This window comes from Lissotriton vulgaris, unplaced genomic scaffold (genome assembly GCF_964263255.1).
Source record: "Lissotriton vulgaris unplaced genomic scaffold, aLisVul1.2 SCAFFOLD_542, whole genome shotgun sequence".
Taxonomy (NCBI): domain Eukaryota; kingdom Metazoa; phylum Chordata; class Amphibia; order Caudata; family Salamandridae; genus Lissotriton; species Lissotriton vulgaris.
In genome coordinates, this window is record NW_028250708.1 from 531,400 (window position 1) to 544,906 (window position 13,507).

General features: G+C 52.1%; 1 protein-coding gene across 2 annotated transcripts in view; it reads right to left on the bottom strand.

Annotated features, from left to right (window-relative positions):
- Nucleotides 1-2,294: 2,294 nt before the first annotated feature.
- Nucleotides 2,295-13,507, bottom strand: part of LOC147663157 (mannosyl-oligosaccharide 1,2-alpha-mannosidase IB) — a 451,075-nt gene continuing 439,862 nt past the window's right edge. For both annotated transcript variants that reach the window (XM_086950629.1, XM_086950628.1), the window contains one exon: nt 2,295-3,100. In XM_086950629.1, the coding sequence (XP_086806755.1) occupies nt 2,968-3,100 (133 nt within the window). In that variant the 3' untranslated portion in view covers nt 2,295-2,967. The remainder of the gene's footprint in view (nt 3,101-13,507) is intronic.

Here is a 13,507-nt window from a genome sequence, read left to right on the forward strand (position 1 = left end):
TAATGCGCAGTCTGTGAATCTAGAATATTGTGCAGTATGTGAATCTAGAATGTTGTGCAGTCTGTGAATCTAGAATATTGTGCAGTCTGTGAATCTAGAATATTGTGCAGTTTGTGAATCTAGAATATTGTGCAGGATATGAATCTAGAATACTGTGTAGTATGTGAATCTAGAATGTTGTGCAGTCTGTGAATCTAGAATATTGCGCAGTATGTGAATCTAGAATATTGCGCAGTCTGTGAATCTAGAATATTGTGCAGTCTGTGATTCTAGAACATTGTGCAGTCTGTGAATCTAGAACATTGCGCAGTATGTGAATCTAGAATATTGTGCAGTATGTGAATCTAGAATATTGTGCAGTATGTGAATCTAGAATATTGTGCAGTATGTGAATCTAGAATAATGCGCAGTCTGTGAATCTAGAATATTGTGCAGTATGTGAATCTAGAATGTTGTGCAGTCTGTGAATCTAGAATATTGCGCAGTATGTGAATCTAGAATATCGTGCAGTATGTGAATCTAGAATATTGTGCAGTATGTGAATCTAGAATGTTGTGCAGTATTTGAATCTAGAGTATTGTGTAGTCTGTGAATCTAGAATATTGTGCAGTATGTGAATCTAGAATACTGTGCAGGATATGAATCTAGAATAATGTGCAGTATGTGAATCTAGAATATTGTGCAGTATGTGAATCTAGAATATTGTGCAGCATGTAAATCTAGAATACTGTGCAGCATGTGAATCTAGAATAACGCACAGTATGTGAATCTAGAATAATGCGCAGTCTGTGAATCTAGAATAATGCACAGTCTGTGAATCTAGAATATTGTGCAGTATGTGAATCTAGAATGTTGTGCAGTATGTGGATCTAGAATTTCGCGCAGTATGTGAATCTAGAATATTGTGCAGTCTGTGAATCTAGAATATTGTGCAGTCTGTGAATCTAGAACATTGTGCAGTATGTGAATCTAGAATATTGTGCAGTATGTGAATCTAGAATATTGTGCAGTATGTGAATCTAGAATATTGTGCAGTATGCAAATCTAGAATATTGTGCAGTCTGTGAATCTAGAATATTGTGCAGTCTGTGAATCTAGAATATTGTGCAGTATGTGAATGTAGAATATTGTGCAGTCTGTAAATCTAGAATATTGTGCAGTCTGTGAATCTAGAATATTGTGCAGTCTGTAAATCTAGAATATTGTGCAGTATGTGAATCTAGAATAATGTGCAGTATGTGAATCTAGAATGTTGTGCAGTATGTGAATCTAGAATGTTGTGCAGTATGTGAATCTAGAATATTGTGCAGTCTGTGAATCTAGAATATTGTGCAGTCTGTGAATCTAGAATATTGTGCAGTATGTGAATCTAGAATAATGTGCAGTATGTGAATCTAGAATATTGTGCAGTCTGTGAATCTAGAATATTGTGCAGTATGTGAATCTAGAATAATGCGCAGTATGTGAATCTAGAGTATTGGGTAGTCAGTGAATCTAGAATATTGTGTAGTATGTGAGTCTAGAATAATGTGCAGTATGTGAATCTAGAGTATTGTGTAGTCTGTGAATCTAGAATATTGTGCAGTATGTGAATCTAGAATACTGTGCAGTATGTGAATCTAGAATATTGTGCAGTCTGTAAATCTAGAATATTGTGCAGTCTGTGAATCTAGAATATTGTGCAGTATGTGAGTCTAGAATATTGTGCAGTATGTGAATCTAGAATATTGTACAGTATGTGAATCCAGAATAGGAATAATGTGCAGTATGTGAATCTAGAAAATTGTGCAGTCTGTGAATCTAGAATAGGAATAATGCCCAGTATGTGAATCTCGAATAGGAATAATGCGCCGTATGTGAATCTAGAATAGGAATAATGCCCAGTATGTGAATCTCGAATAGGAATAATGCGCAGTCTGTGAATCTAGAATAGGAATAATTCCCAGTATGTGAATCTCGAATAGGAATAATGCGCAGTATGTGAATCTAGAATAGGAAAAATGCACAGTATGTGAATCTAGAATATTGAGCAGTCTGTGAATCTAAAATAGGAATAATGCGTAGTATGTGAATCTACAATAGGAAAAATGCGCAGTATGTGAATCTCGAATAGGAATATTGTGCAGTCTGTGAATCTAGAATAGGTTCAAGCAAAAACAGGAAACAACTTGCTTACCTGGAACAACAGGTCAACTCTTCTATGTTCACCTGACGGGGTTTGCATTGTGAACAGGACTACAGTATATTATTGAATATCTTAAATACACACAACATAAGGCTCCAAAACATCCACGCCTGTTTACTGGAATGAAGACTTTATTGAAACGCCGCTGTAGAAAAGAAAAAGAATCAAGCGCCTTGGACAGGAGAACGGTCATTTCTACGCACTTCCGAGCCCCTCCATCGCAGCCGGTGCAGGGTGAAACAGGGCTGTCCATTGTCTTCCTTCATTCTCGTAATGATGATTTGTTTCTGCCATTGTGGATTTGCTCATGCCGCTAAGATTATCAAAGTGAAAGAGAAAGACATGTACGTGGACTCCATTCTGCCTCAAGCGGCACTGGACCCAAAGCCACCCAGAATTCAGCCGGCAGCAGAGGAATGAAACCGAAGTCCACTGCGCCCACAAGAGGTCCTTTGGAAAGTCTACCTTTGTCTGCTCTGTGCCGTCTGTGAGAAGCAGAGAGTTCACCTGGCCACCATGCGTTCCTCCTCCAAGGTCTCGTGAGCCAAACACCTTGTACCAGGTTGGTCAAGTTAAAATCCATGGAATTATTTCTGATGGCTTCTGCCAACACATGAGAACCTGGCCAAGCCGCCTATGTCTCTGCCCTGGTACCTGTGGCCTGGCAGGTTGGTGAATGCCCTGGCGGATTCTCTCCGAGCCTCTGCTCCACTGGCCCGCTGTGGTCCATGTCAACTAACTGGCCTGGAAAGCGTCAGTCCCAAGTCTGCCACCAAAGACCCCTACCGAGATGCGGGGTTTCCTGAAAGAGTGGTGTTGGCCAGATGCAGGACGGGCAGAGGGTGGGCTTCCGTGTTGAAGACCCAGCTGTCCAATGGCAGGAGATCGTCACTGGAGAACAGAAGGTACAAGTACCTAGAGAGAAGCAGAGGAGAGAAGAGTCAGGCCACCATCCTGGAGAGCACCTGGGAATCAATAACACTCTGCAGAGACATGCCCACCACCAGTGTGGCGGCACATCACAGATGTAGACAATGTCCTGCTCTTCTCTGTGGAACTGGTACAAATACATCACTGACCGGCCCCACTCTGTCTCTAGTATACAAACCTCGGAGTTTATCACTGTTCACCCTAAAAGGAAAGGTTGACCCCATAAAGTCCTTCTCCAAAGGGGATCTTTAGCTTCCAATAATCACACTCAATGCTCAACCATGAGGGATATTTGATTAGTATTGCCCTTGTGGTGACCTAGTCTAGTTCGTCTCAGTTTGACACCAGGAGTGACGTCATGCGTGACGTCAGAAGCACCCAGGAGTGATGTCATGCGTGATATCAGAAGCAGTTGTTGGAGGGGATCCCAGTCTGCCTGGGGAGGAGCTGGGTGAGATCAGGACAAGACTGGATATTTGGGGGGGGGTCTATTCTAAGGGGAAAGAGATCTGTAGAGAAGAGGTCAACTTGTAATATTCAATACCAGAAGTGGGAAAGGAAGGAAGGACGGAAGCCCAGGAATGGTTGTGATCAAGAGCCTGAAATACTACAACAAAGGGGTACAAGGGACATCATAGACAGGCTACCATAAATGATAGTTTCTACGTTCCTTGGATTGTGGTATCTCTGTGAGATGAAAACTATCTTACAAGAATGCAAGGAGCCGATTCATGTCACGGAGTATGTGAGACGCCCAGCAGCCCCTGGGGATAAAGAGCGTTGGATGGCTCTCTCTGCCAGAGGCACAAGCTTCAGAATCCAACTGGTACCTCTTGGAAGCCATGAAAATCAAGATTAAAATATAAATATACAAGAAGAAAGAGGGAAGCAGTGGACCGAACACAGAAACAGGAACTGGGCTCAGGGAAAAGCAGGACTGGAATCAAGGTCAGGTCCAGGACTGGAATGCACAGAACACAGGACAGAATTTAAATGGAACAGGACAGATCAGGAAGAGATCGGACAAGAGTAGGGGCGATCATGGACACAGAGAGGCAGGATAACAAGAGACAGAAACAGAATCAAACGGCCAGCCTGCAAACACAGCAGTAAGGGCACGGCAGTGCACGGGTCGCCTAGACAACCAACTCAATTGCAGGCAGGCAAGTGCTTTAATTTGTAAAAGAAAGAGTGTCGGTGCCCGAGGTTCTGATCAGGAGCTCTCTGTTGGCGCAATTAAACATTAGTGCACAGAATACCAAGGCTGCTCAGTCTTGAATTCACCTCAGGCCACTTTCTTCTACTACCAGCATCTCCCTGCCCTTCATCTCACTCGTGCAGGTGGCTGCTTTCTCGCTTTGTGACTTTTTGTTTTTTCTCTTTCTCCGTTGTTGTGATTTGTGAGCTTTTTCCCTCCTGCTCTGCTAAATATCTGATGCAGAAAATAAGTGCCTGTCCCCAAAATAGACAGAAAGAACAATTGATGGACAGAATGCAGAACAATGTCATACATTCACCTCATTACAGAGATCTGAGCCGAAATCCATAGTTTTTTTGCTCACCATGCCATTCCAGTTTGGACCCAGCCATATACAAATTAGTCTTGACCCAGCACCCAATGGGAACAGTCCAGCCCGAACTGCCAGGCCGGGTCCTGGAAACAAGCGTCCTAGGACCGGTTCCGGGCTTTCATCCGTCATCAGCCAGGATAGCTTGACTCCAGTGGCATGGAGAGCATGGGACCCATGTCTGAGCATACCCGTCCCACTCGGGGTGACAAATGCAAAAAGAACAATTGATGGACACAATGTCACACATTCACCCCAGTACAGAGATCTGGGCCTAAATCCATTGTTTTTGTTCACCATGCCATTCCACTGTGCCACTGGAATCAAACTATCCTGGCTGAAGAGGAGTGAAACCCCAAAACCAGTCCTAGGATGCTGGTTTCCGGTCCAGGGAGGACCTGGCTTGGCAGTTCGAGCTGGACTGTTCCCATGAGGTACATGTTCAAGACTGATTTGCATACGGCCAGGCCTAAACTGGGGTAGCATGGTGAGCAAATGAATGATGGATTTAACCCAGTTCTCTTGACTGGGGGTGAATGTTTTGATTTGTCCTGCATTCGTCCATCAATTGTGTGTCTTTTGTCCCCAAAATAGGTGCAGGTGGCCCCCACCGGCTCAAATTAAGTACTGGACTCACAGGGCTAAAATAACAAACCAGGTGCAATGACTGAGTGAACCATCACATGAAGGGAATGCTGAACTGAGGGATTGTTAAAGGGAAGACCAGCAAAACCAGGAGACACCAGGGAGCGATCAGGAAAGCCAAAAATGGAGTGTGGATTGGAGCCGAGAGAGAGAAAAGTTCAGAATGCCTTGGCTGCTACCGAGAGTGGCCTTTCCTTGGCTGCTCTTGAGAGTGGCCTTGCCTTTGCTGCTCTTGAGAGTGGCCTTGCCTTGGCTGCTCTTGAGAGTGGCCTTGCCTTGGCTGCTCTTGAGAGTGGCCTTGCCTTGGCTGCTCTCGTGAGTGGCCTTGCCTTGGCTGCTCTCGTGAGTGGCCTTGCCTTGGCTGCTCTTGAGAGTGGCCTTGCCTTGGCTGCTCTTGAGAGTGGCCTTGCCTTTGCTGCTCTTGAGAGTGGCCTTGCCTTGGCTGCTCTTGAGAGTGGCCTTGCCTTGGCTGCTCTCGTGAGTGGCGTTGCCTTGGCTGCTCTCGTGAGTGGCGTTGCCTTGGCTGCTCTCGTGAGTGGCGTTGCCTTGGCTGCTCTCGTGAGTGGCCTTTCCTTGGCTGCTCTTGAGAGTGGCCTTGCCTTGGCTGCTCTTGAGAGTGGCCTTGCCTTTGCTGCTCTTGAGAGTGGCCTTGCCTTGGCTGCTCTCGTGAGTGGCGTTGCCTTGGCTGCTCTCGTGAGTGGCGTTGCCTTGGCTGCTCTCGTGAGTGGCGTTGCCTTGGCTGCTCTCGTGAGTGGCCTTTCCTTGGCTGCTCTTGAGAGTGGTCTTGCGTTGGCTGCTCTTGAGAGTGGTCTTGCCTTGGCTGCTTTTGCGAGTGGTCTTGCCTTGGCTGCCTTTGCGAGTGTCCTTGCCTTGCCTCCTGTTGAGAGTGGTCTTGCCTTGGCTGCTCTTGAGAGTGGTCTTGCCTTGGCTGCTCTTGAGAGTGGTCTTGCCTTGGCTGACCTTGAGTGGCCTTGCCTTGGCTGCTCTTGAGTGTGGTCTTGCCTTGGCTGCTCTTGCGAGTGGTCTTGCCTTGGCTGCTCTTGAGAGTGGTCTTGCCTTGGCTGCTCTTGAGAGTGGCCTTGCCTTGGCTGCTCTTGAGAGTGGTCTTGCCTTGGCTGCTCTTGAGAGTGGCCTTGCATTGCCTCCCGTTGAGAGTGGCCTTGCCTTGGCTGCTCTTGAGAGTGTCCTTGCCTTGCCTCCCGTTGAGAGTGGCCTTGCCTTGGCTGTTGTTGAGAGTGGCCTTGCCTTGGCTGTTGTTGAGAGTGGCCTTGCCTTGGCTGCTCTTGAGAGTGGCCTTGCCTTGGCTGTCGTTGTGAGTGGTCTTGCCTTGGCTGCTCTTGAGAGTGGCCTTGCCTTGGCTGCTCTTGAGAGTGGCCTTGCCTTGGCTGCTCTTGAGAGTGGCCTTGCCTTGGCTGCTCTTGAGAGTGGCCTTGCCTTGGCTGCTCTTGAGAGTGGCCTTGCCTTTGCTGCTCTTGAGAGTGGCCTTGCCTTTGCTGCTCTTGAGAGTGGCCTTGCCTTGGCTGCTCTTGAGAGTGGCCTTGCCTTGGCTGCTCTTGAGAGTGGCCTTGCCTTGGCTGCTATTGAGAGTGGCCTTGCCTTGGCTGCTCTTGAGAGTGGCCCTGCCTTGGCTGCTCTTGAGAGTGGTCTTGCCTTGGCTGCTCTTGAGAGTGGTCTTGCCTTGGCTGCTCTTGAGAGTAGTCTTGCCTTGGCTGCTCTTGAGAGTAGTCTTGCCTTGGCTGCTCTTGAGAGTGGCCCTGCCTTGGCTGCTCTTGAGAGTGGCCCTGCCTTGGCTGCTCTTGAGAGTGGTCTTGCCTTGGCTGCTCTTGAGAGTGGTCTTGCCTTGGCTGCTGTTGAGAGAGGCCTTGCCTTGGCTGTTGTTGTGAGTGGTCTTGCCCTGGCTGCTCTTGCGAGCGGTCTTGCCTTGGCTGCTCTTGCGAGTGGTCTTGCGTTGGCTGCTCTTGAGAGTGGCCTTGCCTTGGCTGCTCTTGAGAGTGTCCTTGCCTTGCCTCCCGTTGAGAGTGGTCTTGCCTTGGCTGCTCTTGAGAGTGGTCTTGCCTTGGCTGCTCTTGCGAGTGGTCTTGCCTTGGCTGCTCTTGCGAGTGGTCTTGCCTTGGCTGCTCTTGCGAGTGGTCTTGCGTTGGCTGCTCTTGAGAGTGGCCTTGCCTTGGCTGCTCTTGAGAGTGTCCTTGCCTTGCCTCCCGTTGAGAGTGGCCTTGCCTCCCGTTGAGAGTGGCCTTGCATTGGCCGTTGTTGAGAGTGACCTTGCCTTGGCTGCTGTTGAGAGTTGCCTTGCCTTGGCTGCTCTTGAGAGTGGTCTTGCCTTGGCTGCTCTTGAGAGTGGTCTTGCCTTGGCTGCTCTTGAGAGAGGTCTTGCCTTGCCTGCTCTTGGGAGTGGCCTTGCCTTGGCTGTTGTTGAGAGTGTTTTTGCCTTGGCTGTTCTTGGGAGGGGCCTTGCCTCCTGTTGAGAGTGGCCTTGCCTTGGCTGCTTTTGAGAGTGGTCTTGCGTTGGCTGCTGTTGAGAGTGGCTTTGCCTTGGCTACTCTTGAGTGGTCTTGCCTTGGCTGCTCTTGAGAGTGGCCTTGCCTTGGTTGCTCTGGAGAGAGGTCTTGCCTTGGCTGCTCTGGAGAGTGGCCTTGCCTCCTGTTGAGAGTGGCCTTGACTTGGTTTCTCTGGAGAGTGGCCTTGCATTGGCCGTTGTTGAGAGTGGTCTTGCCTTGGCTGCTTTTGAGAGTGGTCTTGCGTTGGCTGCTGTTGAGAGTGGCTTTGCCTTGGCTGCTCTTGAGTGGTCTTGCCTTGGCTGCTCTTGAGAGTGGCCTTGCCTTGGTTGCTCTGGAGAGAGGTCTTGCCTTGGCTGCTCTGGAGAGTGGCCTTGCCTCCTGTTGAGAGTGGCCTTGACTTGGTTTCTCTGGAGAGTGGCTTTGCTTTGGCTGCTCTTGGGAGTGGTCTTGCCTTGGCTGCTCTTGTGTGTGGTCTTGCCTTGGCTGCTCTTGCGAGTGGTCTTGCCTTGGCGGCTCTTGTGAGTGGTCTTGCCTTGGCTGCTCTTGAGAGTGGCCTTGCCTTGGCTGCTCTTGAGAGTGGGCTTGGCTGCTCTTGAGAGTGGCCTTGCCTCCTGTTGAGAGTGGCCTTGCCTCCTCTTGAGAGTGGCCTTGCCTTGGCTGTTGTTGCGAGTGGCCTTGCCTTGGTTTCTCTGGAGAGTGGCCTTGCCTTGGCTGCTCTTGGGAGTGATCTTGCCTTGGCTGCTCTTGAGAGTGGCCTTGCCTTGGCTGCTCTCGAGAGTGGCCTTGCCTCCTGTTGAGAGTGGCCTTGCCTCCTGTTGAGAGTGGCCTTGCCTTGGCTGCTCTTGAGAGTGGCCTTGCCTTGGCTGCTCTCAAGAGTGGCCTTGCCTCCTGTTGAGAGTGTCCATGCCCCCTGTTGAGAGTGGCCTTGCCTTGGCTGCTCTTGAGAGAGGCCTTGCCTCCTGTTGAGAGTGGCCTTGCCTTGGCTGTTGTTGAGAGTGGCCTTGCCTTGGCTGATCATGAGAGTGGTCTTGCCTTGGCTGCTCTTGAGAGTGGCCTTGCCTTGGCTGCTCTCAAGAGTGGCCTTGCATTGGCTGCTCTCAAGAGTGGCCTTGCCTTGGCTGCTCTCAAGAGTGGCCTTGCCTCCTGTTGAGTGGCCTTGCCCCCTGTTGATAGTGGCCTTGCCTTGGCTGCTCTTGAGAGTGGCCTTGCCTTGGCTGTTGTTGAGAGTGGCCTTGCCTTGGCTGTTGTTGAGAGTGGCCTTGCCTTGGCTGATCGAGAGTGGCCTTGCCTTGGCTGATCTTGAGAGTGGTCTTGCCTTGGCTGCTCTTGGGAGTGGTCTTGCCTTGGCTGCTCTTGGGAGTGGTCTTGCCTTGGCTGCTCATGAGAGTGGTCTTGCCTTGGCTGCTCATGAGAGTGGCCTTGCCTTGGCTGCTCTTGAGAGTGGCCTTGCCTCCTGTTGAGAGTGGCCTTGCCTTGGCTGTTGTTGAGAGTGGCCTTGCCTTGGCTGCTCTTGAGAGTGGCCTTGCCTTGGCTGCTCTTGAGAGTGGCCTTGCCTCCTGTTGAGAGTGGCCTTGCCTTGGCTGTTGTTGAGAGTGCCTTGCATTGGCTGCTCTTGAGAGTGGCCTTGCCTTGGCTGCTCTTGAGAGAGGTCTTGCCTTGGCTGCTCTTGAGAGTGGTCTTGCCTTGGCTGCTCTCGAGAGTGGCCATGCCTTGGCTGCTCTCAAGAGTGGCCTTGCCTTAGCTGCTCTCAAGAGTGGCCTTGCCTGCTCTCAAGAGTGGCCTTGCCTCCTGTTGACAGTGGCCTTGCCCCCTGTTGACAGTGGCCTTGCCCCCTGTTGACAGTGGCCTTGCCCCCTGTTGAGTGGCCTTGCCTTGGCTGCTCTTGAGAGGGGCCTTGCCTTGGCTGTTGTTGAGAGTGGCCTTGCCTTGGCTGATCTTGGGAGTGGTCTTGCCTTGGCTGCTCATGAGAGTGGCCTTGCCCTGGCTGCTCATGAGAGTGGCCTTGCCTTGGCTGCTCTTGAGAGTGGCCTTGCCTCCTGTTGAGAGTGGCCTTGCCTTGGCTGCTCTTGAGAGTGGCCTTGCCTTGGCTGCTCATGAGAGTGGCCTTGCCCTGGCTGCTCATGAGAGTGGCCTTACCTTGGCTGCTCTTGAGAGTGGCCTTGCCCCCTGTTGAGAGTTGCCTTGCCTTGGCTGCTCTTGAGAGTGGCCTTGCCTTGGCTGTTGTTGAGAGTGGCCTTGCCTTGGCTGCTCTTGAGAGTGGCCTTGCCTTGGCTGTCGTTGTGAGTGGTCTTGCCTTGGCTGCTCTTGAGAGTGGCCTTGCCTTGGCTGCTCTTGAGAGTGGCCTTGCCTTGGCTGCTCTTGAGAGTGGCCTTGCCTCCTGTTGAGAGTGGCCTTGCCTCCTGTTGAGAGTGGCCTTGCCTTGGCTGCTCTTGAGAGTGGCCTTGCCTTGGCTGCTCTCAAGAGTGGCCTTGCCTCCTGTTGAGAGTGTCCATGCCCCCTGTTGAGAGTGGCCTTGCCTTGGCTGCTCTTGAGAGAGGCCTTGCCTCCTGTTGAGAGTGGCCTTGCCTTGGCTGTTGTTGAGAGTGGCCTTGCCTTGGCTGATCTTGAGAGTGGTCTTGCCTTGGCTGCTCTTGAGAGTGGCCTTGCCTTGGCTGCTCTCAAGAGTGGCCTTGCATTGGCTGCTCTCAAGAGTGGCCTTGCCTTGGCTGCTCTCAAGAGTGGCCTTGCCTCCTGTTGAGTGGCCTTGCCCCCTGTTGATAGTGGCCTTGCCTTGGCTGCTCTTGAGAGTGGCCTTGCCTTGGCTGTTGTTGAGAGTGGCCTTGCCTTGGCTGTTGTTGAGAGTGGCCTTGCCTTGGCTGATCGAGAGTGGCCTTGCCTTGGCTGATCTTGAGAGTGGTCTTGCCTTGGCTGCTCTTGGGAGTGGTCTTGCCTTGGCTGCTCTTGGGAGTGGTCTTGCCTTGGCTGCTCATGAGAGTGGTCTTGCCTTGGCTGCTCATGAGAGTGGCCTTGCCTTGGCTGCTCTTGAGAGTGGCCTTGCCTCCTGTTGAGAGTGGCCTTGCCTTGGCTGTTGTTGAGAGTGGCCTTGCCTTGGCTGCTCTTGAGAGTGGCCTTGCCTTGGCTGCTCTTGAGAGTGGCCTTGCCTCCTGTTGAGAGTGGCCTTGCCTTGGCTGTTGTTGAGAGTGCCTTGCATTGGCTGCTCTTGAGAGTGGCCTTGCCTTGGCTGCTCTTGAGAGAGGTCTTGCCTTGGCTGCTCTTGAGAGTGGTCTTGCCTTGGCTGCTCTCGAGAGTGGCCATGCCTTGGCTGCTCTCAAGAGTGGCCTTGCCTTAGCTGCTCTCAAGAGTGGCCTTGCCTGCTCTCAAGAGTGGCCTTGCCTCCTGTTGACAGTGGCCTTGCCCCCTGTTGACAGTGGCCTTGCCCCCTGTTGACAGTGGCCTTGCCCCCTGTTGAGTGGCCTTGCCTTGGCTGCTCTTGAGAGGGGCCTTGCCTTGGCTGTTGTTGAGAGTGGCCTTGCCTTGGCTGATCTTGGGAGTGGTCTTGCCTTGGCTGCTCATGAGAGTGGCCTTGCCCTGGCTGCTCATGAGAGTGGCCTTGCCTTGGCTGCTCTTGAGAGTGGCCTTGCCTCCTGTTGAGAGTGGCCTTGCCTTGGCTGCTCTTGAGAGTGGCCTTGCCTTGGCTGCTCATGAGAGTGGCCTTGCCCTGGCTGCTCATGAGAGTGGCCTTACCTTGGCTGCTCTTGAGAGTGGCCTTGCCCCCTGTTGAGAGTTGCCTTGCCTTGGCTGCTCTTGAGAGTGGCCTTGCCTTGGCTGTTGTTGAGAGTGGCCTTGCCTTGGCTGCTCTTGAGAGTGGCCTTGCCTTGGCTGTCGTTGTGAGTGGTCTTGCCTTGGCTGCTCTTGAGAGTGGCCTTGCCTTGGCTGCTCTTGAGAGTGGCCTTGCCTTGGCTGCTCTTGAGAGTGGCCTTGCCTTGGCTGCTCTTGAGAGTGGCCTTGCCTTGGCTGCTCTTGAGAGTGGCCTTGCCTTGGCTGCTATTGAGAGTGGCCTTGCCTTGGCTGCTCTTGAGAGTGGCCCTGCCTTGGCTGCTCTTGAGAGTGGTCTTGCCTTGGCTGCTCTTGAGAGTGGTCTTGCCTTGGCTGCTCTTGAGAGTGGTCTTGCCTTGGCTGCTCTTGAGAGTAGTCTTGCCTTGGCTGCTCTTGAGAGTGGCCCTGCCTTGGCTGCTCTTGAGAGTGGCCCTGCCTTGGCTGCTTTTGAGAGTGGTCTTGCCTTGGCTGCTCTTGAGAGTGGTCTTGCCTTGGCTGCTGTTGAGAGAGGCCTTGCCTTGGCTGTTGTTGTGAGTGGTCTTGCCCTGGCTGCTCTTGCGAGCGGTCTTGCCTTGGCTGCTCTTGCGAGTGGTCTTGCGTTGGCTGCTCTTGAGAGTGGCCTTGCCTTGGCTGCTCTTGAGAGTGTCCTTGCCTTGCCTCCCGTTGAGAGTGGTCTTGCCTTGGCTGCTCTTGAGAGTGGTCTTGCCTTGGCTGCTCTTGAGAGTGGTCTTGCCTTGGCTGCTCTTGCGAGTGGTCTTGCCTTGGCTGCTCTTGCGAGTGGTCTTGCGTTGGCTGCTCTTGAGAGTGGCCTTGCCTTGGCTGCTCTTGAGAGTGTCCTTGCCTTGCCTCCCGTTGAGAGTGGCCTTGCCTCCCGTTGAGAGTGGCCTTGCATTGGCCGTTGTTGAGAGTGACCTTGCCTTGGCTGCTGTTGAGAGTTGCCTTGCCTTGGCTGCTCTTGAGAGTGGTCTTGCCTTGGCTGCTCTTGAGAGTGGTCTTGCCTTGGCTGCTCTTGAGAGAGGTCTTGCCTTGCCTGCTCTTGGGAGTGGCCTTGCCTTGGCTGTTGTTGAGAGTGTTTTTGCCTTGGCTGTTCTTGGGAGGGGCCTTGCCTCCTGTTGAGAGTGGCCTTGCCTTGGCTGCTTTTGAGAGTGGTCTTGCGTTGGCTGCTGTTGAGAGTGGCTTTGCCTTGGCTACTCTTGAGTGGTCTTGCCTTGGCTGCTCTTGAGAGTGGCCTTGCCTTGGTTGCTCTGGAGAGAGGTCTTGCCTTGGCTGCTCTGGAGAGTGGCCTTGCCTCCTGTTGAGAGTGGCCTTGACTTGGTTTCTCTGGAGAGTGGCCTTGCATTGGCCGTTGTTGAGAGTGGTCTTGCCTTGGCTGCTTTTGAGAGTGGTCTTGCGTTGGCTGCTGTTGAGAGTGGCTTTGCCTTGGCTGCTCTTGAGTGGTCTTGCCTTGGCTGCTCTTGAGAGTGGCCTTGCCTTGGTTGCTCTGGAGAGAGGTCTTGCCTTGGCTGCTCTGGAGAGTGGCCTTGCCTCCTGTTGAGAGTGGCCTTGACTTGGTTTCTCTGGAGAGTGGCTTTGCTTTGGCTGCTCTTGGGAGTGGTCTTGCCTTGGCTGCTCTTGTGTGTGGTCTTGCCTTGGCTGCTCTTGCGAGTGGTCTTGCCTTGGCGGCTCTTGTGAGTGGTCTTGCCTTGGCTGCTCTTGAGAGTGGCCTTGCCTTGGCTGCTCTTGAGAGTGGGCTTGGCTGCTCTTGAGAGTGGCCTTGCCTCCTGTTGAGAGTGGCCTTGCCTCCTCTTGAGAGTGGCCTTGCCTTGGCTGTTGTTGCGAGTGGCCTTGCCTTGGTTTCTCTGGAGAGTGGCCTTGCCTTGGCTGCTCTTGGGAGTGATCTTGCCTTG